General features: G+C 42.5%; 1 protein-coding gene across 6 annotated transcripts in view; it reads right to left on the bottom strand.

The window, feature by feature from the left end:
• Window positions 1-7,608: 7,608 nt before the first annotated feature.
• LOC124021619 (solute carrier family 2, facilitated glucose transporter member 1-like) overlaps window positions 7,609-27,925 on the bottom strand; it is a 37,823-nt gene continuing 17,506 nt past the window's right edge. For 2 of the 6 annotated variants that reach the window (XM_046336760.1, XM_046336767.1), the window contains exons 2-10: window positions 19,236-19,331; window positions 11,553-11,713; window positions 11,134-11,374; window positions 10,650-10,812; window positions 10,151-10,338; window positions 9,905-10,009; window positions 8,399-8,500; window positions 8,086-8,289; window positions 7,609-7,911 (exon numbers count right to left, since the gene is read on the bottom strand). In XM_046336760.1, the coding sequence (XP_046192716.1) occupies window positions 7,708-7,911; window positions 8,086-8,289; window positions 8,399-8,500; window positions 9,905-10,009; window positions 10,151-10,338; window positions 10,650-10,812; window positions 11,134-11,374; window positions 11,553-11,713; window positions 19,236-19,331 (1,464 nt within the window). In that variant the 3' untranslated portion in view covers window positions 7,609-7,707. Of the gene's footprint in view, window positions 7,912-8,085; window positions 8,290-8,398; window positions 8,501-9,904; window positions 10,010-10,150; window positions 10,339-10,649; window positions 10,813-11,133; window positions 11,375-11,552; window positions 11,714-12,571; window positions 12,745-12,848; window positions 12,971-19,235; window positions 19,332-20,711; window positions 20,744-27,925 lie in introns of those variants that run through there. The other 4 variants (XM_046336771.1, XM_046336777.1, XM_046336780.1 and 1 more) reach the window with 4 other exon arrangements.

The following is a 27,925-nucleotide window of genomic DNA, read 5'->3' as shown; positions in this document are numbered from 1 at the left end:
AAGAATGTTCTTTGATGTTCCATTCGTGGAGAAGAGTATATCTTTTAGACAGATTGAAATGTTTGTTTTATGAGGGGAGTAGAAGACAATCTCCAGACCTGAAGACACTGCGCTATTGTGTGGATCGGAGAAAGTGTGAGAACTGATGATGTCATTTTGATCTTCTCTTTAAAATGTAATGTTCTTTGTATTTTGGGTCAGTACTCATCAAGAATAAATGCTGAACTTGTTTTTAAGACTGGTCTCTTGCTATTTCATGCAAATGATAAATGTACAACTTATTATGAAATAGATAGAGTGTGAATTTGGTTTTGGCTACAAAACATATAGGAATTTAGAATTCCTCTAGTCTAACACTACCCGGAACAAATCCCAGTCCATGTGATCAAAACAATCTTGAAGCATGTTTTCCGATTTGGTCAGACCAGCATTGAATGGACCTTAGCAAGGGAGGAGCAAAATGGAGTTGTGAGGGAGGGCAGGGGGGGGGGTCTTGTAGGTATTTCGAAAAGTTGAGTAGCAGTGGTCCAATGTTTTACCAACACGAGAACTACAGTCAATGTGTTGGTAGATCTTTGGTAGCATTTTCCTCAAAGTTTCTTTGTTAAAATCCCCAGCTACAATAAATGCGGCCTCAGGATATGTAATTTCCAGTTCATAAAGTCCGGTGTAGTTCTTTGAGGGACATCATGGTATCGGCTTGAGGGGGAATATACACGGCTGTGACTATAACCGAAGAGAATTCTCTTGGGAGGTAATACGGTCGGCATTTGATTGTGAGGTTTTCTAGGTCAGGTGAACAAAGGACTTGAGTTTCTGTATGTTATCACAATCACGCCAGAAGTAGTTAATCATGAAACCTACATCTCCACCTTTCTTCTTCTTTATTCCTATCTGTGCGATGTACTGAGAACCCAGATGGTTTATGGACAGGGACAGTATATCCCAAGAGAGCCATGTTTTTGTGAAAGAGAGTATGTTAAAATCCCTGATGTTTCTCTGGAATGAGATCCTCGCCCTGAGCTTGTCTACTTTATTTTTCAAAGACTGAACATTAGCGAGTACCATCGAACATTGCCATCGAAGCGGTCGATGGTGTGCACGCCTCCTAAGTCGGACTAGAAGTCCACTCCGAATACCTCTTCTCCGCCGGCAGTGTGTTTCGGAACAGCCACTGGAATAAGTTAAATTGCCTTGGGGGACAAAAGTCGTATTCCTGGTCATAATGCTGGGGAGTTACTGCCGCTCTAACATCCAAAAGTTCTTTATGTATGTAATAACACCAAACATTTTATGAGCTCATAAACCAAAATGCCCGCAAAGTTGCTTAGGAGCTAGAAGCAGAGCTGCCATATCTGTTGGCGCCAAACACACAGACCTTTTTCCCAGTCTGATGTCCTTAGTGCTCCGGAGCAGGTTTTCATCAAGAATCTCTTTGAACTTTGCTCCGTTCATCTTTCCCTTGAATCTGACTAGTCTCCCAGTCCCTTCTGCTTAAAAACATCTCCACAGCATGATGCTGCCACCTCCATGCTTCACCATAGGGATGGGTTCTCCTTTGGGGATGGTTCCTCCAGACGTGACGCTTGGCATTCAGGCCAAAGAGTTCAATCTTGGTTTCATCAGATAATCAGGGAATCTTGTTTCTCATGGTCTGAGAGTCCTTTAGGTGCCTTTTGGCAAACTCCAAGCGGGCCGTCATGTGCCTTTTGCTGAGGAGTGGCTTCTGTCTGATTGGCGGAGTACTGCAGAGATGGTGGTCTTCCATCTCCACAAAGAAACTCTGGAGCTCTGTCAGAGTGACCATTGGGTTCTTGGTCACCTCCCTGACCAAGGCTGTTCTTCCCTGATTGCTCAGTTTGGCCGGGTGTACAGCTCTATGAATAATCTTGGTGGCGCCAAATGTCTTCGATTTAAGAATGATGGAGGCCATGGTGTTCTTGGGGACCTTCAATGCTGCAGCCATTTTTTGGTACCCTTCCCCAGACCTGTGCCTTGACACAATCCTGCCTCAGGGCTCTACGGACTATTCCTATGACCTTGTGTCTTGGCTGTTGCTCTGACTGGTGTGTGCCTTTCCAAACCATTGAATTGTCCACAGCTGGACTCCAATCAAGTTGTAGAAACATCTCAAGGAGGATCAATGGAAACAGGATGCACCTGAGCTCAATTTCGAGTCTCATAGCAAAGGGTCTGAATACTTAAGCAAATAAGTTATTTCTGTTTTTGTTTTTTTTCATAAATTTGCAAACATTTCTAAAAACCTGTTTTCACTTTGTCATTATGGGGTATTGTGTGTAGATTGATTAGGAAAATGTTTAACATTGTCAATTTTCGAATAAGGCTGTAATGTAACAAATGTGGAAAAAGTGAAGGAGCCGGAATACATTCCGAATGCACTGTTCATCAAACAAATGGTTTCCAGATGTTTGATGCCATTCCATGTGCTCCGTTCAGGCCCTTATTACGAGCCGTTCTCTCCTCTGCAGCCTCCTGTGATATGGATCTGCCAGAAGGCAAGGATCCATTCTCTCCAAAAATCTCACTCCCACAGGGCCAGAATCATCTTTGTCATCATCAGGATGAGGCTCAAACTCAGCGGTCTTCACTGCATCTGTCACCACAGTTAATTCAGCCACACTCTCGTCATGTTCAATTTCCTCCTGCAGCTCTTCCAAAAGTTCTGTGTGATCCACCACTCCATATTGACCTTTTTTTCCTGTCCTCCATTTTACCCCAACCTCGTGGCCACAGTAGCAAACGAAGAAACACTTAATTGAAGAATCTTTACTGTTGACCAATCACCGACGAAGGGGCGTAGACTTGGGCTTGCCTCAGGAAAAATGTTTGTGTGCCCATACAGCAAATAAAACCCTTTCAAAAGACCCAATAAACAACCTCACAAAATGTTGTCATAATATATGAACAAACTGTTTCGGATGGGAAGCATGTGGACACCAGAATTTATTTGAATTTTACAGGATGAAATCTCTTGATATGCACCATGTCGTTTTCAAGTGTCCAAATAAAAAAAACGAAGCAAACAAACAATACTTAGTAACAAGAATAATATGGCAACTTATGTCTAATAATAATAACATTGTAAATATAGGCGCAGGCATAGTCTGTGTGCCAGTCTTTTTAGCAGAGACTGTTAACCCCTAAATAGAGACGGGCACCCAGACTAGCGCAGGCAAGGCGAAGCAGAGAAGTTGAGAAGGAAGCAAACGGCATAAGAAATAATAGAGCTATCTGACGGCAAAAGGGCTATAATGCAAGGTGTGGTAAAGATACACTACATGACCAAAAGTATGTGGACAACTGCTTGTCGAACACCTCATTTCAAAATAATGGGCATTAATATGGAGTTGGTCCCCCCTTTGCTGTTATAACAGTCTCCACTCTTCTGGGAAGGCTTTCCACTAGATGCTGGAACATTGCTGCAGTAAATTGCTTCCATTCAGCCACGAAAGCATTCAGCCACAAAAACATTTGGCGTTCCAATTCATCCCAAAGGTGTTCGATGGGGTTGAGGTCAGGGTTCTGTGCAGGCAAGTCAAGTTCTTCCACACCAATCTCAACAAACCATTTCTGTATGGACCTTTGTGCACGGGGGAATTGTCATGCTGAAACAGGAAAGAGCCTTCCCCAAACTTTATTTTTTCTCAAAAAAGTTGGAAGCACAGAATCGTCTAGAATGTCATTGTATGCTGTAGCGTTAAGATTTCCCTTCCCTGGAACTAAGGTGCCTACCAAAACCATGAAAAACAGCCTCAGACCATTATTCCTCCTCCACCACCAAACTTTACAGTTAGCACTACGCATTTGGACAGGTAGCGTTCTCTTGGCATCCGCCAAACCCAGTTTAGTCCATCGGACTGCCAGATGGCGAAGCATGATTCATCACTCCAGAGAACACGTTTCCACTGCTCCAGAGTCCAATGGCGGTGAGCTTTACACCACTCCAGCCATCGCTTGGTATTGCCCATGATGATCTTAGGCTTGTGTGCAGCTGCTTGGCCATGGAAACCCATTTCATGAAGCTCCAGACGAAAAGTTATTGTGCTGACATTGCTTCCAGAGGCAGTTTGGAACTCTGTAGTGAGTCGAGGACAATTTTTACGCACTATGTGCTTCAGCGCTTGGAGGTTCCGTGCTGTGAGCTTGTGTGGCCTACCACTTCGCGGCTGAGCCATTGTTGCTCCTAGATGTTTCCACTTCACTGTAACAGCACATACAGTTGACGGGGGCAGCTCTAGCAGGGCAGAAATTTGATGAACTGACTTGTTGGAAAGGTGGCATCTTATGAAGATGCCACGCTGAATGTCACTGAGCTCTTCATTTAGGGCATACCCCTGCAAATATTTGTCCATGGATATTTCATGGCTGTGTGCTCAATTTTATACACCTGTCAGCAACGGGTGTGGTGTATAAATACTTTTGTATATATGCCAAAATGATACTACAAAATGATCATTTCATAAGAAACTATATTCGAATAATTTGGGTAACTTTCAACTCTCTGTTTGAATATGTTGAACAAAGAACAGTAAAGACACACCCACGAAAGTGGTTCTCTGCGTGCAGCTTGTTTTTATTGAGCAAAATATCCAGCTACCATACAATACCTCATAAAAAAAGGGGAAGAGCTGTCAGTAGAGCAGTCGTGGCACTTTGTTTTAACATAAAAGATAAAGAAAACACAAAAGATCTCCTTCTGCTGCCTACTTCCCCATCACCCTAGGCACTACACACAGATTAGCGTTTTCTTTTTGGTAGGCTACACAATAGAATTGTACAGCTCACTAATAAATAATTTTGTTTTGTAAAATGATACAGAACTCTGCAACTGACAAGTTAGAGCTTACATGGTATTTTGCTGTTATTCTGGTTATACAACTACAATGATCTATTTTGTATATTATTTACAGCATGTGTCCAATACTAAAGAAAAAGTCACTTTGCATAAAGCAGTGACTTGTGGTGTGTACAAACGCACACACGCACACACACACACACACACACACACACACACACACACACACACACACACACACACACACACACACACACACACACACACACACACACACACACACACACACACACACACACACACACACACACACACACACACACACACACATTACATTGTATTGTTCAAACAAGACAAGGATAAAAATCTGTAAATTCCAAAATGTCTTGACTTAACTGATTGACAGACTATGAATCCCCTTCTGTAGAGTCGCCCTCTAAAATCCATAGGTTCAAGTGGAGTTGTATGCGAAATTTGCTAATATAAAAGTATATATTCAAATTTGCTGACATCATTGTCCTACACTCTTCGAAAAAAAGGATTCCGAAAGGATTCTTCGGCTTTCCCCATAAGATAAATGTTTTTGGTTCCAGGTATAACCCTTTTTGGTTCCAGGTAGAACCCTTTTGGGAGTACAGAACCCTCTGTGGAAATGGTTTTACATGGAACCAAAAAGGGTTATACCTGGAACCAAAAATATTTATCTTCAAAGGGTTCTCCTTTGGGGACAGCTGAAGAACACTTTTAGGTTCTAGATAGCGTACTTAGTAACTGTGAAGCTTAGTCTTCGGTGTATATGACAGATAATACTGTAGTAACAAGACGCTTTAATACCCAATAATTAATTTGAAAAGGATACCCTGTGAACACCCCCTTGTATAATATATCAGAGCCGGCAAGCCAACTTCATCACCATCATCTGGCATCAACTGCGTCACCATCATCAAACCATCATCTCATTTTAGGAGCCTGAGATCGCTGATCTGTTGAGGAAGTCCTGCTCTATGGCTATGACAATGTCTCCTATCCTTTGATTTGTTATGCGTTAGCTATATGTGTAAGCCAACTATGCCTGTTATGTCATGTGTTATATGTATAAGCCAAGTATGCCTAGTATGTTTATGTTTGTACATTTTTGAACCATTTATTTAAGAGGACTATAATGGAAATAGATCGTAAAAAACATGTCTTGTGTCATGCTTGATGATTTTAAATGCATTATCCACATTTGTGGTTGTATATTGTTTTACATGGTCAAATAAAATCTATCTATCTATGTACAGTTGAAGTCAGAAGTTTACATACACCTTAGCCAAATACTTTTAAACTTAGTTTTTCACAATTCCTGACATCTAATCCTAGTAAGAATTCCCTGTCTTAGGTCAGTTAGGATCACCACTTTATTTTAAGAATGTGAAATGTCAGAATAATAGTAGAGAGAATGATTTTTTTCAGCTTTTATTTCTTTCATCACATTCCCAATGGGTCAGAAGTTTACATACACTCAATTAGTATTTGGTAGCATTGCCTTTAAATGGTTTAACTTGGGTGAAACGTTTCAGGTAGCCTTCCACAAGCTTCCCACAATAAGTTGGGTGAATTTGGGCCCATTCTTCCTGACAGAGCTGGTGTAACTGAGCCAGGTTTATAGGCCTCCCTGCTCGCACACACTTTTTCAGTTCTGCTCACAAATTTTCTATAGGATTGAGGTCAGGGCTTTGTGATGACCAATCCAATACCTTGACTTTGTTGTCCTTAAGTCATTTTGCCACAACTTTGGAAATATGCTTGGGGTCATTGTCCATTTGGAAGACCCATTTGCGACCAAGCTTTAACTTCCTGACTGATGCCTTTAGATGTTGCTTCAATATTTCCACATAACTTTTCTCCCTCATGATGCCATCTATTTTGTGAAGTGCACCAGTCCCTCCTGCAGCAAAGCACCCCCACAACATGATGCTGCCACCCCAGTGCTTCACAGTTGGGATGGTGTTAATCAGCTTGCAAGCCTCCCTCTTTTTCCTCCAAACATAACAATGGTCATTATCGCCAAACAGTTCTATTTTTGTTGCAACAGACCAGAGGACATTTCTCCAAAAAGTATGATCTTTGTCCCTATCTGCAGTTGTGAATCGTAGTCTGGCTTATTTATGCCGGTTTTGGAGCAGTGGCTTCTTCCTTGCTGAGCGGCCTTTCAGGTTATGTCGATATAGGACTCGTTTTACTAGATACTTTTGTACCTGTTTCCTCCAGCATCTTCACAAGGTCCCTTGCTGTTATTCTGGGATTGATTTGCACTTTTCGCACCCAAATACGTACATCTCTAGGAGACAAAATGCGTCTCCTTCCTGAGCGGTATGACGGCTGCGTACTATTGTTTGTACAGATGAATGTGGTACCTTCAGGCGTTTGGAAATTGCTCCCAAGGATGAACCAGACTTTATTCCTGAGGTCTTGGCTGATTTCTTTAGATTTTCCCATGATGTCAGGCAAAGAAGCACTGAATTTGAAGGTAGGCCTTGAAATACGTCCACAGGTACAGCTCCAATTGACTCAAATGATGTCAATTAGCCTATCAGAAGCTTCTAAAACCATGACATAATTTTCTGGAATTTTTCAAGCTGTTTAAAGGCACAGTCAACTTAGTAAACGTCTGACCCACTGGAATTGTGATACAGGGAATTATAAGTGAAATAATCTGTCTGTAAACAATTGTTGTAAAAATTACTTGTGTCATGCACAAAGTAGATGTCCTAACCAACTTGCCAAAACTATAATTAACAAGACATTTGTGGAGTGGTTGAAAAACTAGTTTTAATGACTCCAACCTAAGGGTATGTAAACTTCCGACTTCAACTGTATGTATGTATGTATCGGTGTTGTCGGAGGGCTTAGAGCTGGGAGTCGGCTCCCCCCAGGCTGTTCATCTCGTCAGGCGCATACTTCTCCCCTGCCTCTCCGGCATCATGGCGGAAGCCAGCGGCGATCTCGTCAAACGATCGTCCCTTGGTTTCGGGCACCATGAAGTAGGTGAAGACGAAGAAGCCCAGCAACAGCACGGTGAAGATGATGAAGACGTAGGGGCCACACAGTTGCTACAGAGAATACAGAAAAGTTACATTATTTTCACAATTTCCAAATTGAAAGTGGATGTCATAAGTGCTATTATAGAACTATATAATATATATAATAATATATACTACCAATGTATATTAATATAATATGAAAATGAGCCATTAATGCAATAGTAATGGTTTCTGTCTCCTTACCTCAACGTATTGGAAGGTCATGCCCACTATAAAGTTAGCTGACCAGTTGGAGAATCCAGCCACGGCAAAGGCAGAGGGCCGAGGACCTTGGCTGAAGAGCTCAGCCACAATGAACCATGGGATGGGGCCTGGGCCGATCTCAAAGAAGGCCACGAAGCTGAAGATGGCCACGATGCTAACATACGACATCCATGGCAGCTGGTCCTGAGGCAAGACACATCAGTAGACGAGTCTGGTTGAAGTAGCCGTGTACATAAAATATAATATGAGCTTATCCATTTTTTATGTTCCTTTAGTGCACCATTATACATACCAGCAGTGCCATGGCAACTGTCATCAGGACCGCTGAGAAGGCCATCCCCAGTAACCCAGTGAGGTGAAGGGATCTTCGCCCAGCACGCTCCACAATGAATAGCTATATAAAGAGAGCGAGGAAGAGGAGAAGAAAGGTGGTGTTAGTGGGAGTTGGGGAGTGGCTACATTTCAAAGACACATTTTTCAAGCTGTTTTATTTTCCACCCATACTAGAAAAAACAAACATTTAAAATATATTTTCTATACATTTTTGGGGGATAATGTATTTAAAATGGATATGTAAAAGTATGTAAAATGTATATCACAATATACACTGAGTGAACAAAACATTAAGAACACCTTCGTAATATTGAGTCCAGTTGCACCCCCTTTTTCCCTCAGAACAGCCTCAATTCGTCGGGCCATGGACTCTACAAGGTGTCAAAAGGATTACACAAGTATACTGGCCCATGTTGACTCCTATGCTTCCCACAGTTGTGTAAAGTTGGCTGGATGTCCTTTGGGTGGTGGATCATTCTTGATACACACAGGAAACGGTTGAGCTTGAAAAATCCAGCAGCATCGCCTGGCACCTACTACCATACCCCGTTCAAAAGCCCTTAAATATTTAGTCTTGTTCATTCACCCTCTGAATTGGACACCTACACAATCCATGTCTCAATTGTCTCAAGGCTTAAAAATCCTTCTTTAAACTGTTTCTTCCCCTTCATCTACACTGATTGAAGTAGATTTAACAAGTGACATCAATAAGGGACCATAGCTTTCACCTGTATTCCACAACTCAATATTAGGAAGGTGTCCTTAATGTTTTGTACACTCATGCATTGGAAAATGTATTTAATGTATTCTAAAATACATTCTGAAATACATTAAATAATGTTTCGACATGTATTTAGTGATACATTTAGTAAATATATTTTCAAATGTCTTTTCATATTAATATTATGACACGTTCTCCCATGGGTGGCCCAACGAGCTCAAACCAAGACCACGCCTCCAAGAAGCCACACCTCCAGATCATCTAATAGGCTGGCGCAGCTACAGTATATTTGCTCAGAGTGTATTTTTATTGTACTCGAGACATATCAAAAGCATACCGAAAGCACTAAAATGCATTCAAATTTCAAATCATGTAATGATTTTTTCATTATTTAATGAAGCTGAAGAGAGGCACTTACTTTTACATTTGTATTTAACCTCTTGAGACAGGAAACATGTTTTTTTATGAAGTTGAACATGCACTCTTTATGACAATGTTAAAATTATATCAATGCAAACATTTTGTGTAAAAAGAGTAATTGAAGAATTCTCTGAAGGGCCAAACTATGTCATATGCTGAATTAGGAACTGCTTTGGCCTCCCTGTAGACTAGATATCTTAGCTATGCATTTCTGGAATTGTCAGCCATTACATGCATTTTAACTAAGATTGAAATGTATGTACATGTATTTGAAATACATTTTGTGAAATTAAATATAATTAAATGTATTTTTTTCTGACTTACAGACACAACAGTGAAGGCTGTATTGACTACTCCAGCCCCAATGGTAGCATAGACTGGCTGAGAAACCCCCGCCTTCTCAAAGATCCTGGTGGAGTAGTAGAAAACCTGCACAAAATTGTCATAATTTAGTGGATCATGTAGTTTGAAGTGTGTGTGCACATGTGTGTGCATGAGTTAGCATGTATGTGCATGCATGCATATGTATTCACAAGTCAGTGTGTGTCCCCCAGAGTGTCCTACACTCACAGCGTTGATGCCAGACAGCTGCTGGGAGAGCTGGAGCATGATGGCGATGAAGATGGGCTGGCGGTAGAGTGGCGAGCGGAATAGCTCCAGGATGGTCACTTTCTTCTCCCTCATCATCTGCCTGGCCTCCTCCTTCATCTCCTGCATGTCGGCACCCACCTCCTCAGTGCCTCGCAGCTTCTCCAGCACTGCATGCAAATCCACACCACACTCAGGACTCCATTCAGCTGGTACCAAGATGCATGACTGGTGGCCGACCCTCCTCCTGGAGAGCTATTGGATGTGCAGGCGTTTGTTCCAGCCCTACTTTAACACCTCAGATTCTACTAATAAGCTGCTTGTCAGGACCTTGATTAGTTGAATGGTGTGTTAGAGCAGGGCTGGAACAAAAGCCTACACACCCAGGAGCTCTCCTGCTCTCCATGGGAATAGGTCCTCAGCCGGGAGGGTTCCATGTTTGAGGGAGTGAAGGTGTAGCAGTAGATGGTCAGAGGCTTACCTTCCCTGGCCTTGAGCTCCTCGTTGCAGTTGATGAGGAGGAAGCGAGGGCTCTCGGGGCAGAAGGGCAGCAGGATACACTGCAACACGGCCGGGATGAAAGTGAGGCCCAGCAGGAAGGGCCACATAGTGGAGTTCCCCATGATCGACTCCATCCCAAACACCTGTAAGTAACAATATGTTCGTACACTGTAACACTGTTAATGAAAGTTAAACTACCATGGAAATGCACTGTGGTGAAGTTACTTGGGAACGGTATGTTGGTGGAAAGAATATATTTGTCCAGATGATTGTGCTGTATCACTAGCGTTGAAAAAGATAACAAAAAGATCACACCTGAGGGCAGCAAATATTACTTGAACATTTGTCTTCTCGTCATTGCTATATTTGTCCAGTTGTCCTGTGCCACATTTGGATTGTCATCTCTAGTAATCGCTGATATTGGATCAGGTGAAACTGAAAGTCACCCAACGGACAGTGCCTACCTGTGCCATGAGGATTCCAATGACGATTCCCAGCTGGTGCAGAGTGCCCAGCGCCCCACGGAGCGAAGTGGGCGCGATCTCCCCCACGTACATGGGCACGAAGCCAGTGGACAGGCCGGAGTAAAGTCCCACGATGAAGCGGCCAATGATCAGCATCTCCCACGACACCGCCAGCTTGGAGAAGCCCATGAATCCGGCGGAGATGAACGCTAGCACATTGGCGATGAGCATCGAGTTCCTCCTGCAAATCATTCACAGAGAGGTCAATTGAAAAATATGGCTGGCTTCTTCACTTCCTAAATGCACAAAAATGCTATACTGCATATAGGACAGCACAAAAAAACAAAATGACCCATGATTACCACACCCTTTTAACGTAAAGACCAGTCTAAAATATAACACTAACAGAGCAGATTTACCTGCCCAGGCGGTTGACAAAGAGGCCCACGGAGAAGGAGCCGAAGATGCCCCCGACAGAGAAGATGGCCACGGAGATGGACCACAGGGTGGTCAGGGATGTGGCAGGGATGGGCTCAGAGTACCTGTTGTTCCACGTGTCATTCAAAAAGCCTTCAATGATCTAAGGTACAATACAACATATCACAACATGAAGAACATACATTAACTATATTCATCATTGAAGGTTGCTGGAGACATTAAAGCTGCAATCAGCAGCAAACAATAACAAAGCATCCTCCCCGGTAAAAAGCTTTGTGATGGGCCTCCCAAGTGGGTTTGACCCATGAGGCATCACACAATTGGCCCAGCGTCGTCCGGGTTAGGGTAGGGCTTGGTCGGCCGGATGTCCTTGTCCCATTGCGCTCTAGCAACTCCTTGTGGTGAGCTGGGCACCTGCAAGCTGAATGCTGTCGCCAGTTGTACGGTGTTTCCTGCGACACATTGGTGCGGCTGGTTTCAGGGTTAAGCGAACAGTGTGTCAAGAAGCAGTATGGCTTGGCAGGATCCTGTTTCGGAGGATGCGTGGCTCTCGACATTCGCCTCTCCCGAGTCAGTACGGGAATTACATCGATGAGACAAGACTGTAACTATCAATTGGATATCCCGTAAAAGGGGTAAAACTTTAAAAAAAAACATTTTAAAAGCTGAGGGATGGGGCTGGAGAAATGTAATCACCCTCAAATTCATAGACAGAGTTATGGATGCAAGGACTGACCATCCAGGATATCAAAATTGTAGTTTCAACCATGTAGCTAATGTTTGTTTACATTTACTTTGTTAAAAAACATTGGCATAAAACAAGCTTATATTTTGGCTTCTGATGGGGTACGACAGTTGAATTAAGCTCATGAGGCATTTATAAATGATATTCTTCAAGAATCAATGGGTACATATCGTTAATTTATAAGTAAAACAATATCTGTACAAACTGCAGATTGCCCCTTTAAATCATATCATTATCATACATTCATACACTCACAATTCAATTCATTGTGAATTACCAACCATAGAGTGAAATTACAGATATTGTAATCTCGGAACCTGAACTAAAATCTTGCGTAATTGCGTCAGATGCTCAATTAAGTTCTGCGCGGAGACATGATAGAAACAAATATTTACTAGGATGTGGAGCGGAAGCCAGGGCGGTATCTAAAACAAATGGGTTAAATGTCCCCTCCCATTCCGAAATTGGAAAGATGCGAACACCTGCGAAATCATTATTTATCCAAATGATCAGTAACGAAACATCTGTGCACCTGAACAAAGTTCCTAGTCATCTCCGACGCTACGATACCAGGGATGCGGTCCAAACACTTAAAAGACACACCCTTGTCTTATGCCCTTGGGGGAATGGCCATCTTGGAGGGTAGTCCAAATGATTAGCCAAACAAGAGACGTTTGCAACATTTTTAGTCGGCTTTGCGAGTGTACAATTATGTTCACTCCAGGGCCTGAAACTCCCCATAATTCAATTCGCGGCTGCAGCCCAGGGCTGGGTGCTTTATATGCGCTACAGTCAATTATGATTGCATGTCTTCTTATATTATTAATATACGCCTACTGTATGATAGCTAGGAAATTGATTCGCTTGTTAGCCTGCCTAGCTGGAACTTCTGAAGAAGGAAAATGTTTTACTTCTACAATTTACAAAAGATAACCAAACAATAACATATTAAATTTTTACGAGACGTGTTTGTGCCATCATGAGCATTAGTAGCACCATTTCTAACTTATTTGCATTCATTTTAGTTTAATTCAAAGCACATATTTTGCCTATTGGCGCAAGCTGTTGAGTTCTCAAGAAATTACGTATTCCTTTTTGTGTTACAGTAATTATAAACTCAGCAAAAAGAGAAACATCCTCTCACTGTTAACTGCGTTTATTTTCAGAAAATTTAACATGTGTAAATATTTGTATGAACATAACAATTTTCAACAACTGAGATATAAACTGAACAAGTTCCACAGACAGGTGACTAACAGAAATGGAATAATGTGTCCCTGAACAAAGGGGGGGGCCAAAATCAAAAGAAACTGTCAGTATCTGGTGTGGCCACCAGCTGCATTAAGTACTGCAGTGCATCTCCTTCTCATGGACTGCACCAGATTTGCCCGTTCTTGCTGTGAGATGTTACCCCACTCTTCCACCAAGGCACTTGCAAGATCCCGGACATTTCTGATCCCGGACATTTCCTAGCCCTCACCCTCCGATCCAACAGGTCCCAGACGTGCTCAATGGGATTGAGATCTGGGCTCTTTGCTGGCCATGGCAGAACACTGACAATCACACACAGAACAAGCAGTATGCCGGGTGGCATTGTTATGCTGGAGGGCCATGTCAGGATGAGCCGGCAGGAAGGGTACCACATGAGGGAAAAGGATGTCTTCCCTGTAATGCACAGCGTTGAGATGGCCTGCAATGACAACAAGCTCAGTTTGATGATGCTGTGACACACCGCCCCAGACCATGACGGACCCTCCACCTCCAAATCGATCCCGCTCCAGAGTACAGGCCTCGGTGTAACGCTCATTCCTTCGACGATAAACGCGAATCCAACCATCACCACTGGCGAGACAAAACTGCAACTCGTCAGTGAAGAGCACTTTTTGCCAGTCCTGCTGGTCCAGCGACATGGGTTTGTGCCCATAGGCAACGTTGTTGCCGGTGATGTCTGGTGAGGACCTGCCTTACATCAGGCCTACAAGCCCTCAGTCTAGCCTCTCAGCCTATTGCGGACAGTCTGAGTACAGATGGCGGGATTGTGTGTTTCTGGTGTAATTCAGGTAGTTGTTGTTACCATCCTGTACCTGTCCCCCAGGTGTGATGTTCGGATGTACCGATCCTGTGCAGGTGTTGTTACATGTGGTCTGCCACTGCAAGGATGATCAGCTGTCCGTCCTGTCTCCCTGTGGCGCTGTGTTAGGCGTCTCACAGTACGGACATTGCAATTTATTGCTCTGGCCACATCTGCAGTCCTCATGCCTCCTTGCAGCATGCCTAAGGCACGTTCACGCAGATGAGCAGGGACCCTGGGCATCTTTCTTTTGGTGTTTTTCAGAATCAGTAGAAAGGCCTCTTTTAGTGTCCTACATTTTCATAACTGTGATCTTAATTTCTTACCGTCTGTAAGCTGTTAGTGTCTTAACGACTGTTCCACAGGTGCATGTTCATTGATTGTTTATGGTTCATTGAACAAGCATGGGAAACAGTGTTTAAACCCTTTACAATGAATATCTGTGTAGTTATTTGGATTTTTACAAATTATCTTTGAAAGACAGGGTCCTGAAAAAGGGCCGTTTCTTTTTTTTGCTGTGTTTATTATGTTGTTATATTCTATTTTGTTATGAAGAATACGATCATTGTGATATTACGGAAATGGATTCAGCTTTAATCTAACTTTATTAAATGAGCAACATTCGCCAGAGTAGCCTGTTCTCTACAAGTAGAGCGGAGACTGTGTGTAAAGTAGAGAATCTGCACTTGCGCAGACCTTTCAGGACCTTTAGTGTCGGGAAGAGGGGTCCATAAAAGTCGGATCCGCAGCCACTCAGTATTCGGCCAGTATTCTAAAGAACAGGTAAATAAAAACATTCTTACAGAAGCCAGCTTTTGACCAGCAGAGGGGGGCAGAGATACACGATGCAACATTGTTCATTACAGGACTTCATGTTGACAAACATAACTCAGAGTGTCATGGATACAAGTGTGAGAAAGGCAGAGTTTATTGCCCAAAGAATATGCCCTGGGTCTCTGACTATGGAAAGCATATTTTTCCCTATGGCATCACCATTCGCCCCCTGCAGTGGTTTGTTGGATGTGAGCACATCATTGTTTGTTTTTTTACCTGACTTTGACTTATACCCCACAACATTTTTATCTGGTGATACAAATTTTCTAGTGTACTAGTGTACTTTGAAGGAGGTGTGAAGTAAATTTGCCATAAAGAATATGTGAAGAAGAGAGTAGTCAGAGTGAATGATCTCTTTGTTATTTTGTAATCCTGCAAACGTGACAATGATCCCTCGTTACCTCTGCCACGTGTAATGGACACACCGGAAGTGGAATGATTGCTATGGTAAACCTTTCCCAAAATTCCCAGTTGGTGACTTCCTGAAATAAGATTGAAATACAGGAATCCTCCAACAGGGATCTCAGGAAAACCTGGTAAATTTGGGAAAGTTAATGGGATTTTGAAACTGTAATGCACTACAATAGATGGTGACTTTCCACCGCAGACCGTGGAGGTGACTACAAACCCTAACAAATGATCAAAGATACTGGATCCACTAGCAGCTACCTTACTGTCCTGCACACATTTAGACTGATGTAATCTTAATCTACAAAGCTATTTATATTGCTCATGTGCTCAGGTATCCCGTAGAGGCTCCAGGATTGGCCTTAAACCTCCCAAATCACAGACACACATACACGCACACACACACATGGACACAAATATAAGTACACACACACACATTAATACACATTTTTATTTACAGAGCAGGCTTCGGTAATACCTCAAGTAACTTTCTCAAGAAACTGCAGGAGTAAAGTACATACAGTACCAGAGTATCTCCAGTATATCAGCCAGACTGTCACTTACAGATGTCAGATGTTAATTTGACCACTCTTTCGTAGCAAAATTTGTTCCTGCCAGCTGGAAATTCGAAGAAGCCTTGTGATTTAGATACGTTCACTGAAAACCTGCAGTTCTCTTTCTCTCCATGTAGGGGCAGTCGAGTCATTGGGACCAGTGCCAGCTATTAAAATCATCCTTCTACTCTTGCCACCTCAAACAGTAAAGCACCAGACAGAATATTAATACAGTTCCTACTGCTACTGTAGGTCTATAGGTACTATTACTGCAACATTAAAATGTACAAAATGTATCAGAAATACATCCATACACATCAACAACTGTTGTTTCATAAAGCTTAATAACTCAAGATAGATATTGGTCTCCACAACGACATACAAGTGTAAAGTGTATCCGAAATGCAGCTGTATAGTAGGCTACACCTAAACTATAGCCTGCTGAAGCCTATCAAAACTACTTGCACACATAGGCCTATAATATCAGATGTAAAGACAAGATGAAATTGAGAATCGTGAGGTAGCCTACGGAATGGAGCACAAAAGGCGCATGAAAGAAAGTGACTCAGATTTTAAAAACAAAAAAAAACGCAGCCCATTATTTTTTTGATCTAGTGTATATATTATAGAAAAATATATCAATTGCCACAGTAGATTTGCCATGGTAAACGAGGCAATACTTTATTTCAATTGTACAGAATGCTTGTCAAATAGATTTATTTTAAAGGACTAAGTTCAGACTTTTGAGTTATTGTGCCAGAAGAGAGTGGGCTGGAATCAAACCCATAGCGATATGCTATGGCTTACATGTATGTGTGTGCTGAAGGCAACGGCCTTAAGACTTTGATTCCAAGCAGGACTAAGGTAACACTGTCAAAAACCTTTAGGTAGCGGTAATGTGGTGACCAATAATGGTTGCAACTGAGATTAGATGTGTTCTCTTGATAAGTGTGTGAATTTAACCATTTTCTGTCCTGCTAAGCATTCAAAATGTAACGAGTACTTTTGGGTGTCAGGGAAAATGTATGGAGTAAAAAGTACCTTAAGAAGTAAAGAAGAAGTAAAGTAAAAGTTGTCAAAAATATAAATACTAAAGTACAGATACCAAAAAAACCTACTTAAGTAGTACTTTCAAGTATTTTTACTTAAGTACTTTACACCACTGTTTTTGTCCGCATGGTTTGTAACTCATTTTGTACATAATGTTGCTGCTACAGGCTCTTGTGACCGAAGGAGTTTCTGGACATCAGAACAGCGATTACTCACCCTGAAATGGACAAAGATTTATTTTTTATGAGTCTGATGTGAAGGATATACTGCTTTGTCGTGAGAAGGCCCAAATCCTTCACGTGAAGAATAGACGGAGAAAAGGGTGAGGAGTGTGTGCCTTGTAAGTGTGCCTATTTTAAGGACTGGGTCAGTGCCACTCCTTTGCTATTTTTTGTTGTTGCTTTTATTGAAGAGATAGAACAATGTTGGAAACATGGGGAAGGGTGAGTCAAAGGGCAGTGGACCGGAGTCGAACCCTGCAGACTCTGGCACATGTATGACTGGATCAGCGTTTGTAACCGCTGGGCCACATAGGCACTAAGGCCACCAATTAGTTATTCTGCCCATTGCTTGTCTTGAACATACAGTTGAATAAAAACCATTTAAAAAAAGGATTTTCCCTACCGAAAAATACATTTACTTCCTAGAAATATGTGGATTTATTATAATCCGAATAAGAATTCACACAAGACGCGCTGTAGCCTGCATGTAGCCTACATTGGCTACTTGACCTGAGGCTGCAGTCTAAGGGATCCAAAAGGGTTCTTCAGCTGTCCCCATAGGAGAACCCCTTTTGCTTCCAGGTAGAACTATTTTTGGGTTCCAGGTAGAACTCTTACAGGGTTCATGTAGAACCCTTCTTGGAAATGGTTTTACATGGAACCCAAAAGGGTTCTTCAAAGGGTTCTCCTATAGGGACAGCCAAAGAACCGTTTTAGGTTATTTTTTCTAAGAGAGTAGGTACGGTATTGCATTGTATACAATCACAGCTTCCCCCTGGTGACGATTCTAAATATTTATTCAGACATTGAAATCCTCCTCCTACAGGGTTATTTCCCCCCTGCTACAAAACAGGTCAAACTAAAAATCCAACATCCGACACCAGTAGAAGGATTGCGTCTCCTCTTATCTCACCAGGGAGTCTCACCACATCAGTCAAAGATCCTACATGTGTTTTATGTATCACGGTTGATTGACCTGGTGGGGCTCTTGATGGAGAGATGAGATGCAAACCTTGACAAACAAATAAAATCTGAGTTTATTTGACATATGCACAGGATACAATAATAGTAACAATAACACCTTAACCAAGTCAAAAAGAGCACAATTACAAATACAAAGAAAGGTAATAGCGTAAGAAAGATATACTGAAAAATACAGAAATGTCCTATGTCGATAATGCAAGAATATACTGTGAAGGTTATTTACATGTAATAAAGTGATAAGTGACTTGGCTGAGCAGCGAGAAATATAGTAAAAGCAGATATGTAGCAAAAGAGTCTGGGTCTGAATCGTAGGGTCATAGGCACAACATAAACGATCCGGAACCATCAAATCATCGACCCTGATCATCTTAAAGCCAATACTGCATGTAACATGGGCCATTAACTAACAGGTAACGAATGTTACTTTATACATAGTCACGTTTGCCATCTAACTCATATCACATACAGAGGTACTTATTGTTGCTAGACTATTAATGGCTTGGAAAATGGACTTTGGACACGGCACCTTTGGGTAGGACATCTATGAGCGTCAAGCATCTCTTAAGAACATCTTAACCTGCAGAGCTAGTAAGAGGTGTCAAGAATGAAGAGGAAGAATACTGTCTTTACATTCACTGGGTTTGGACAGGCTTTAAGGGGCACAAACATAGAAACTAACAGAGTATGTGTCCAAAATTGCACCTTATTCTCTATACAGGGCCTCTGTGGCACTGGGCAAAAGTAGTGCACTATTTAGGGATTAGGGTGACATTTGAAACTGTCCCTTTCTCACTCACCTTTTGGGGAGCGTTGATGACCCCTGTGTTGTAGCCAAACTGCAGCGAGCCAATCACAGCTGTTCCCACTGCCATCATCAGCTGGAACGTCACCCCCTGTGGGCACAAAAATAACATTTAAATTATAGTCTCTTCAGTTTTACAAAGAAATGCTCAAAGGGGTCAATCACCTGCGTTATTGTATTTTCCTACGAGCATTTTTATTAATTATTTTAACATATATATCTTTGAGGGAAGGTATATTCAGACTAATCTGATTTTATATGAGAAGTCTTGGACTTGGATAAAAGACAGGTGAATTGGGACTAAGACTTAATAAATGTGCATGAGATATTGAGAACTCACTTGGACTCTTCAGTGTTACTGACACTGGTGGTCCATTCAGTAAAATCTCCTTAAGGAATGAGGAACATCAGAAACTGGGCATGGCTCCACGAGAGGGCAAAAATGAGGCTTAGTCCCCTCAGTTGAAACTTGTGCCACCTCAGATTTTGTGCCAACCTGTCACTCAAAAAGTTGAGTGACAGGTTGGCACAAAATCTGTATCTGTATCTATGTGTGTCTGGGTTTGTGTGTAGGGGTGCTATGGAAAGCCACTGGAGGAAAACACATGCTCATTTGTGGTAGACTATGTGAATAATGTGATACTTCACCTGTCATTTTTTATTTAGATTTATAAGGACAGGGTCAAGTTACAGTTGTAGCTGCTTCACTGAACTCTGCCTCACACCCCACCACTATAGAGTTTAGTTAGCTTCTTATCTTCCTGCAAAAGGTGTTAGTGTTATTAGCCTATTTAGCTCTAACCAGCTAATCTGCCACTGCCAAGATGGATATCAGAAATTAAACCATTGAGGCCGCCGCCAAGCCCAGCAGCGATGATGCTGCCGAGCTCCTGCTAGCTACGCGTGAAGAGCCCCCCTTCCCCCCTTTCACAAGTGCTGCCAGGGTAATGGCTCCAAAGCCCCCTCCACCTCCGTCTGTTCCTGACGATCTTGGTACATGGTGCAGTCCATGGTGCTGATAAAGCACAACAGAGTTTTTGCACCAACCTTTTTACTTCTTGGTCAAAAGCACTCAATGGTCTCAACATTTGAACTTTTATGTTCATTGTGGTATAGCGTGATATAGGCAGAATTTAATATAATTCCAATGCAAGAACTCAAATTACGCCCCTGGGTATATATCTACATATCTTTACGTTTCATCATAGAAATAGATAGCCTAGTTTGTTTACTGTTAATGTAACTAGCCTAAATATAGATTGCCCCTTGCCATTATCGATCTGATATTTTGTTTATAAGCCTTTAGTAGGTCTTTGTTATGTTCGCATTCATTCGTTCGCATTCACCTGTCAGTATTCTAAGCCATGTATCTGTTTCGAAATGTACTATTGTTGTATTATCATTAAAAAAATATATATAATAATAAGTTGCAGCCACACTGACGTCCATAAAAGTTACCCTCTTTACTCACATCGACAGGAATCTCTCAGTCATTTCACCTTCTAGAATCTGCATCTTCTATCTGTTAAGTCAAAAGAGAGATGCACTGAGAGTAGCTTAATTCCTACTCTTTCAAATCGTCTTAGTGAAATTCCTTTTAGACCTTATACAGCATGTACCACATCATAAATAACTTATTTTAAAATCGGGTATCAACGACAACATATGTCCTGCTCAAGCAATAACACACTCTCCATCTTAGCTGTCCAGGCTTGAGCTTTTTGCGTCAGTGGCCTTTTAATAGTATAGTAATCTGGCTCCTATCTTGTGAATGACAGTGCTCCTGTGTGGAGGTTATATCCAGGGAAGCGGAGTCGGCCAGCATTGCAGCTTTGCAGGGATCAGCTGCTGCTGTGGCATGCTCACGCCTCCTTCTACACCGTTGTCATGGACACCTATCGGATGCCCTTTAGCTTCTCGCCTGCCCTGCGAGGGAAGACTGTCCCCTGTGAAGGACAGGCCGGGTGTAAAAATGGCCAGCTCATCCCCTATTCAAGACCCCAACTCTCTTTTTAGTTTTCTTATTGCAATCATCATTATTTATTAGCCAATCGGCAACCTTTATTCCCGGGACTTAGCGTAGGACCCCACCATGCAGGGCCATCAGTCAGTCACTAGTTTTCCATCCTGATAAAAAATGTAACCAAGGCACATTTTTCATGGTTGTGAAAAACCCTCTGATCCCTCCCTCTGGTCCTGGGATACAGAGGCAAAAACTTTAGAGATAAACTTTCGGGCCCAGCAGAGGCTACCATCATGGACAATCCTGCCTCTGGACTCTGTGTTTAGTGCATCTTTGACCACGTAAGTATACTTGCAAACAGTTAAGGTTCAGTGTATGTTAATTTCATCTGTATACTTGTAATAGGACTACTACTTTGTAACCAACTGCTTATACATGATTTATTTTATGCTAGTTTGCTGTTTCTACATGCCTGAGTGCTAGCCAACTGCATACCCTGTTAATCTGTCCCCATTGGCATTGTTCTGGGTACAGTACCCAGGCCATTAGGAGTTGTGTGACCGAAGATGGCTACCACCTAGCACTTCTTGTTACACAACCAGTATGGCCGACTGCTGACATCATCATGTCCGATCACCTCCTGCTGTAGTCCTAACCACAACCAACATGGCCAACATGTTAGCATCCCAGCTCCATATCCTGCTAACTACTAGCTGCTAATCTGCTAACTAACCTAGTGTGCTAGCCCACTGCCAACATATAGCAATTGCATTAGGTATTGTATATACAGTTGAAGTGGAAGTTCACATACACCTTAGCCAAATACACTTAAACTCCGTTTTTCACAATTACTGACATTTAATCAGAGTAAATATTCACTGTCTTAGGTCAGTTAGGAGCACCACTTTATTTGAAGAATGTGAAATGTCAGAATAATAGTAGAGAGAATGATTTTTCAGCTTTTATTTCTTTCATCACATTCCCAGTGGGTCAGAAGTTTACAAACACTCAATTAGTATTTGGTAGCATTGCCTTTAAAGTGTTTAACTTGGGTCAAACGTTTCAGGTAGTCTTCCACAAGATTCCCACAATAAGTTGGGTGAATTTTGGCCCATTCCTCCTGATAGAGCTGGTGTAACTGAGTCAGGTTGGTAGGCCTCCTTGCTCGCACATGCTTTTTCAGTTCTAACACACACATTTTCTATAGGATTGAGGTCAGGGCTTTGTGATGGCCACTCCAATACCTTGACTTTGTTGTCCAAATGTGGAAGTATGCTTGGGGTCATTGTCCATTTGGAAGACCCATTTGCGACCAAGTTTTAACTTCCTGACTGATGTCTTGAGATTTTGCTTCAATATATCCATTATAATTTCCCCCCCTCATGATGCCATCTATTTTATGAAGTGCACCAGTCCCTCCTGCAGCAAAGCACCCCCACAACATGATGCTGCCACCCCGTGCTTCACGGTTGGGATGGTTCTTCGGCTTGCAAGCCTCCCCTTTTTCCTCCAAATATAACTATGGTCATTATGGCCAAAAAGTTATATTGTTGTTTCATCAGACCAGAGTACATTTCTCCAAGCAGTATGATTTTTGTTCCCATGTGCAGTTGCAAATCGTAGTCTGGCTTTTTTATGGTGGTTTTGGAGCAGTGGCTTCTTCCTTGCTGAGCGGCCTTTGAGGTTATGTCGAAATAAGACTCGTTTTTACTGTGGCTATGGAAACTTTTGTACCTGTTTCCTCCAGCATATTCACAAGGTCCTTTGCTGTTGTTCTGGGATTGATTTGCACTTTTCGCACCAAAGACAGAACACATCTCCTTCCTGAGCGGTATGACATCTGCTTGGTTGATTTCTTTTGATTTTCCCATGATGTCAAGCAAAGAGGCACTGAGTTTGAAGGCAGGTCAATTAGCCCATCAGAAGCTTCTAAAGCCATGACATCCTTTTCTGGAATTTTCAAAGCTGTTTAAAGGCACAGTCAATTTAGTGTATGTACACTTCTGACCCACTGGAATTGTGATACAGTGAATTATAAGTGAAATAATCTGTCTGTAAACAATTGTTGGAAAAATTATTTGTGTCATGCACAAAGTAGATGTCCTAACCAACTTGCCAAAACTATAGTTTGTTAACAAGAAATTTGTGTGGTTGAAAAACGAGTTTTAATGACTCCAACATAAGTGTATGTAAACTGTAACGTTCTATTGTGTGCTATATTAGCTCATTGCTACTAGCATCTGTGTATGTTATAGTGTGCCATTGTCTACTGCTAGCCTACTAACCTATCCAATACTTGAACCACTGTATAACAGAGGTGGGACCAAGTCACTATTATTCGAGTCACAATGTCAGAGTCTCAGGTTTGAATCTGAAGTAGAACGGGTTAAGACTCGAGTCAAGTCCAAGTCATGCATTCTAAGAGCAAGTCAAGTCGAGACGAGTAACATGTTTTAAAAACATGCAACGCCTGTTCAACTACAAATCTTTGTCTATTTGAGGCTACCAGACAGCCCGTTTCATTCATTTGTCTGCAACACAGTTTGATTTGCCCATGTAATTGTACAATAGGGACCATGTAGCAGTTATAAGGGCATGAAATCAGCAGAAGGCAAGGCAGGTTGACATGCTCAGAGTGTAAATGTATTTACAGGTTGGTGATCCAATGCTGAAAGAACCATATCATACAATATATACAAGTAGATTAACCAAATATACACGGGCAATAGCCCAAAAGTTCCATAAAGGTTAAATACAAAATAGCCTCTGTCTGAGGCTTAACATGTCCTATCTGAAGGACACAGGTAGAGGGCAAGACTGTACAGCCTCCCCTTGAGAAACCAAATCGAATCTATCTAACAGGAGCTCAAATAGGTGGGCCTACATAATACAAGCACATGGCCCCCATGACCATTCAATTACACAATTGGCAATTACAACCAATAAACTGGTTCTATAATGTAAAAGGCCATTTCCACATCCATTGGTACATTCGTCTTAGTCGGACTTAATGATTATTAATGATATTTCAACACCATGCATAGATGGAACAATCATTTTCTGTTATTCAACCTTCTGACTCCAATGCTTGGAGCGCAGGCCACGTAGCCTATTTCTAGGCGCACTGGGGTACGCACGCTCCTCTTACGCACAACAAAAATGACAGACATAGGACATAGACGCACAGAACTCCGACATAACCCGGAAAATATTAACAAAGGAAACCATACATTGAATTAAATAAACAGAGCTTCTACCTCATGAGTCTTGCGAACGTCCATGTGCACTATAAACATCGCGCCCACCCAGAACACTGCAACAAATGGTTGGCTAAATGGAAATGTATCGTAGGACCTATCAAACGTCTACGTAGGCCTATCAATCATGGAACAGAAATGTATATATGTGTTGCAATAAACGGTACGGGGATGGAATGATGAAACGCTAGAAATGATTGTAGTATTAGATGGAATATAGATGAACCACATACGGCCTATGCATTTAACAGCAAACATTTCAACAATATAAAAAGCACTCCCCCTCCACTGGCGGGAGTTTGGAGAGTGCAAGTGAAGAGCCGAGCCTATGGTGCGTCTTCGCCACAGTAATAATTCATTTTACAACAAATTCAAAATACAAGCTTCTTAAGTAAATTATACATTTCAAGCAATTGCTACATACTAAAAGACCAGTAGGCCTATGCTAATAATTGTTGCCCCATTGCTGGTGAGCTTGCGAAGTAAACAATTAATATTCTTGATCACCAAACCATTTTGGAGCTGCATATTTATTAATTAATGCTAATCCTCTCTTCCTACAATTTTGAAGTTTGCGCTGCACCCAACCATATAGCTGTACAGCAAATCAGCAATATTTTCGCTAGCTCGCCTGACCTGTGTTGTTTCACAGTTTACTGGTCTAATCAGAGTGCCGAGTGTGCGTATCACTAGCCAATCTGTTGCAGTTATTTTTTTGCAAGGGCGATGCTGCAGCTATTGTCTCTGGCTGCAAGTGACAAAACATTACCAAACCTGGCCAGATCATTTCAAGTCATCAGTCTAAAGTCGAGTCCCGAGACTTGAGGCTCCAAGTCCAAGTCAAGTCTCAAGTTATTTTATTGTCCAGATCAAATCATCAAATTTGTGACATGAGTCAGACTCAAATCCAAGTCATGTGACTCGAGTCCACAATTTTGCTGTATACTGTTTCCATTTAATGCTATTTGTGCCCTGTTACTGATTACACTGTAGTAGATTTGTAGCCTATCACTGTATAGTTATTATCATATACACTACATTGCTATTAATGCTCTATATGTTACATCATTGCCATTCCCTTTGTATATCCTTACATCGCTATTACTCTGATGTAATATATATTCCTTGTTTCTTCTGTTCTACAGAAACCACAACACTATCACTGCCGCTAGTTTCCTCCTCTTCTCGTTTTCTCTGTGTGTGTGTGTGTGTGTGTGTGTGTGTGTGTGTGTGTGTGTGTGTGTGTGTGTGTGTGTGTGTGTGTGTGTGTGTGTGTGTGTGTGTGTGTGTGTGTGTGTGTGTGTGTGTGTGTGTGTGCCTGTCTGTTTGAATAAAGTGTGTCTCTTGCTGGTCTTTATCAGTCCTCTTACCAGGACTTTGGGACAGTTGCCCCTATACTCGAAACTGGCACTTGTATCGCAGTCCACCACCAGTTGGTTGCACTCTTTTTCAATGGCCCTTCGAACAGGATCCAGTAACTGCTACAGCCCAAGGATGCCAGTCACCAGAGAAGATCCTCCACAAGTTGTGGTCCGTCCCCGCCATCAAACTCAACCCCCACATCATCTAATCGACTATGAGGTAAGCTTCGAGTCAAGTCACACACAACACACAAAAACACACCACTCCAATGAGGGAGAGCAAGCAAAGGCCGCTGTGGGAGGAATTAGTGACAACCAAAGAGGACACACTGCAGTCACAAATGCAAGATACAGCAGCTCATTGAAGAACTCAGGCTCAGAGAGTTCACCAACACAGACCAGCCATCATCATCGTCATCACCTACTCAGTTAAACCCTCGCCGTCGTGAGCCATCGCACCACAGAGACAGGTTGCCTTCTCATTTCAGGACTCGTAGCCATACAGAGCCACCTAGAGGGCCAACCTCATCTGATCACCAACGTGATCACCTGACACTCATCGTCAGCCTACACATAACCCACGGTCAGTCTACACCAGATTGCCATCATCAGCCCTCACCTGACTGCCGTCAGCTGACACCTGACTCCCGTCAGCCCTCAACTGATCGCCGCCATTAGCCTACACCTGACTGCCACTGTCAGCCTACGCCTGACCGTCGGCTTCAGCCCTCATCCTGCATCGTCGCAGAGGTTGGAAGAGACTTCGCTAATTTCAGACTCCTACAGCAACAGCAGGTACCCATACAACAACATTATGGAGTCCCTCACAGAACTGTAAGGCCAGCCACACCAGCTTGCCCTACAACGCATCGCAGGGTTATTGGACGGCCCCAACATCAACTTGGTTGATCTGTTGGATAAGCTAGGGAGCTCACACTCTTAGCTAAGTTGCCACACGACTTAAGAGCCAGCTTCAAGAGACATGTGGACCCCATTAAGTCACCCATTCTAACCCTCCTTTACCTGACAGAGTGGCTTGAGTACGAGCTGAGAGTGCACGAAGATGGCACGCAGTTCATCACACGCCGAGATCAGCATGTAGACAAGTCCTTCCCCAAGACCACAACCATCCTTCACGGAGGTGAGCAGAGAAAAGGCAAAGCCAAAACCTCTTTACAGAACCAGTCATCAGAGGAAAGGTCACGGTAGAAGCCAAAAGAGTACTGGCCGTTCTGCAACACCATACAGCACTACATGAATCAGTACACCAACTTCCAGCTCCTTTTCAAAGAACAGAAAGAATCCGGAATCAAGATAAATCAGATATGTTGGAAGTGTGGACTCGAACACCAAGCAGCGCAGTGTACTCTCAAAGCTAAGTGCAAGAAGTACAATAAGAAGCATATTGAGATTCTCCACAAGGTCAACACTAGCACAACCGCTATCAAGAATGCTACAAAGACCACGAGCACAAAGGTGCCAGCAGAGAGCACATGCCTTGTGAGTTGCTCCCCTACTCAAGAAACCAACACTCGACTCATCTGACGTCAAAAACTATAGACCTGGGAACTTCCGGTGGCCTTTTGGCAGAAATCCAAAATCCGTCATAAATTCCATACTGTGAAGGAAGCAGAGGCATGACTTGCAGCTGAGGATAACTACCAGAGAAGGAGCCCAGTCATAGCCCCCCCATTCCTCCAGATTCTCCCCATTGCAGACAGAAGAAACAAACAACTACAGCCCCCATCCTTCCTTGAATAACCCATCGCATGAAGGCCCATCTAACTAGTAAGATGGACACAACTAATGCTAAGCTAACTAGCTAACGTCACCCATGTTATTTTTTTATTCAGCGACATAATGTAGTTAATTTGGTATGAGGGGCATGGTGGATTTGTTAACTTGGCGGTTAGCATCTAGTTAAATGATTAATAGGCAGCTGGCTGGCACGTGGCTAGCTAGTTGAGTTGGCTGGCTGGTTAGGTTAGCTGGCTGGATAAGTATTTGGGTCAGGCTGAAAACGTTAACTGGCTATAATATTTAGCCATCAGTAAAGGAGTCCTGGGGTAGGGAAAACATTATGGGGATTAACATACAGAGCACT

The sequence above is a fragment of the Oncorhynchus gorbuscha genome, linkage group LG03 (assembly GCF_021184085.1).
Source record: "Oncorhynchus gorbuscha isolate QuinsamMale2020 ecotype Even-year linkage group LG03, OgorEven_v1.0, whole genome shotgun sequence".
Classification (NCBI taxonomy): Eukaryota; Metazoa; Chordata; class Actinopteri; order Salmoniformes; family Salmonidae; genus Oncorhynchus; species Oncorhynchus gorbuscha.
The sequence above is the reverse complement of the archived record's forward strand: the minus strand, read 5'-3'. Positions and strand labels throughout refer to the sequence as shown.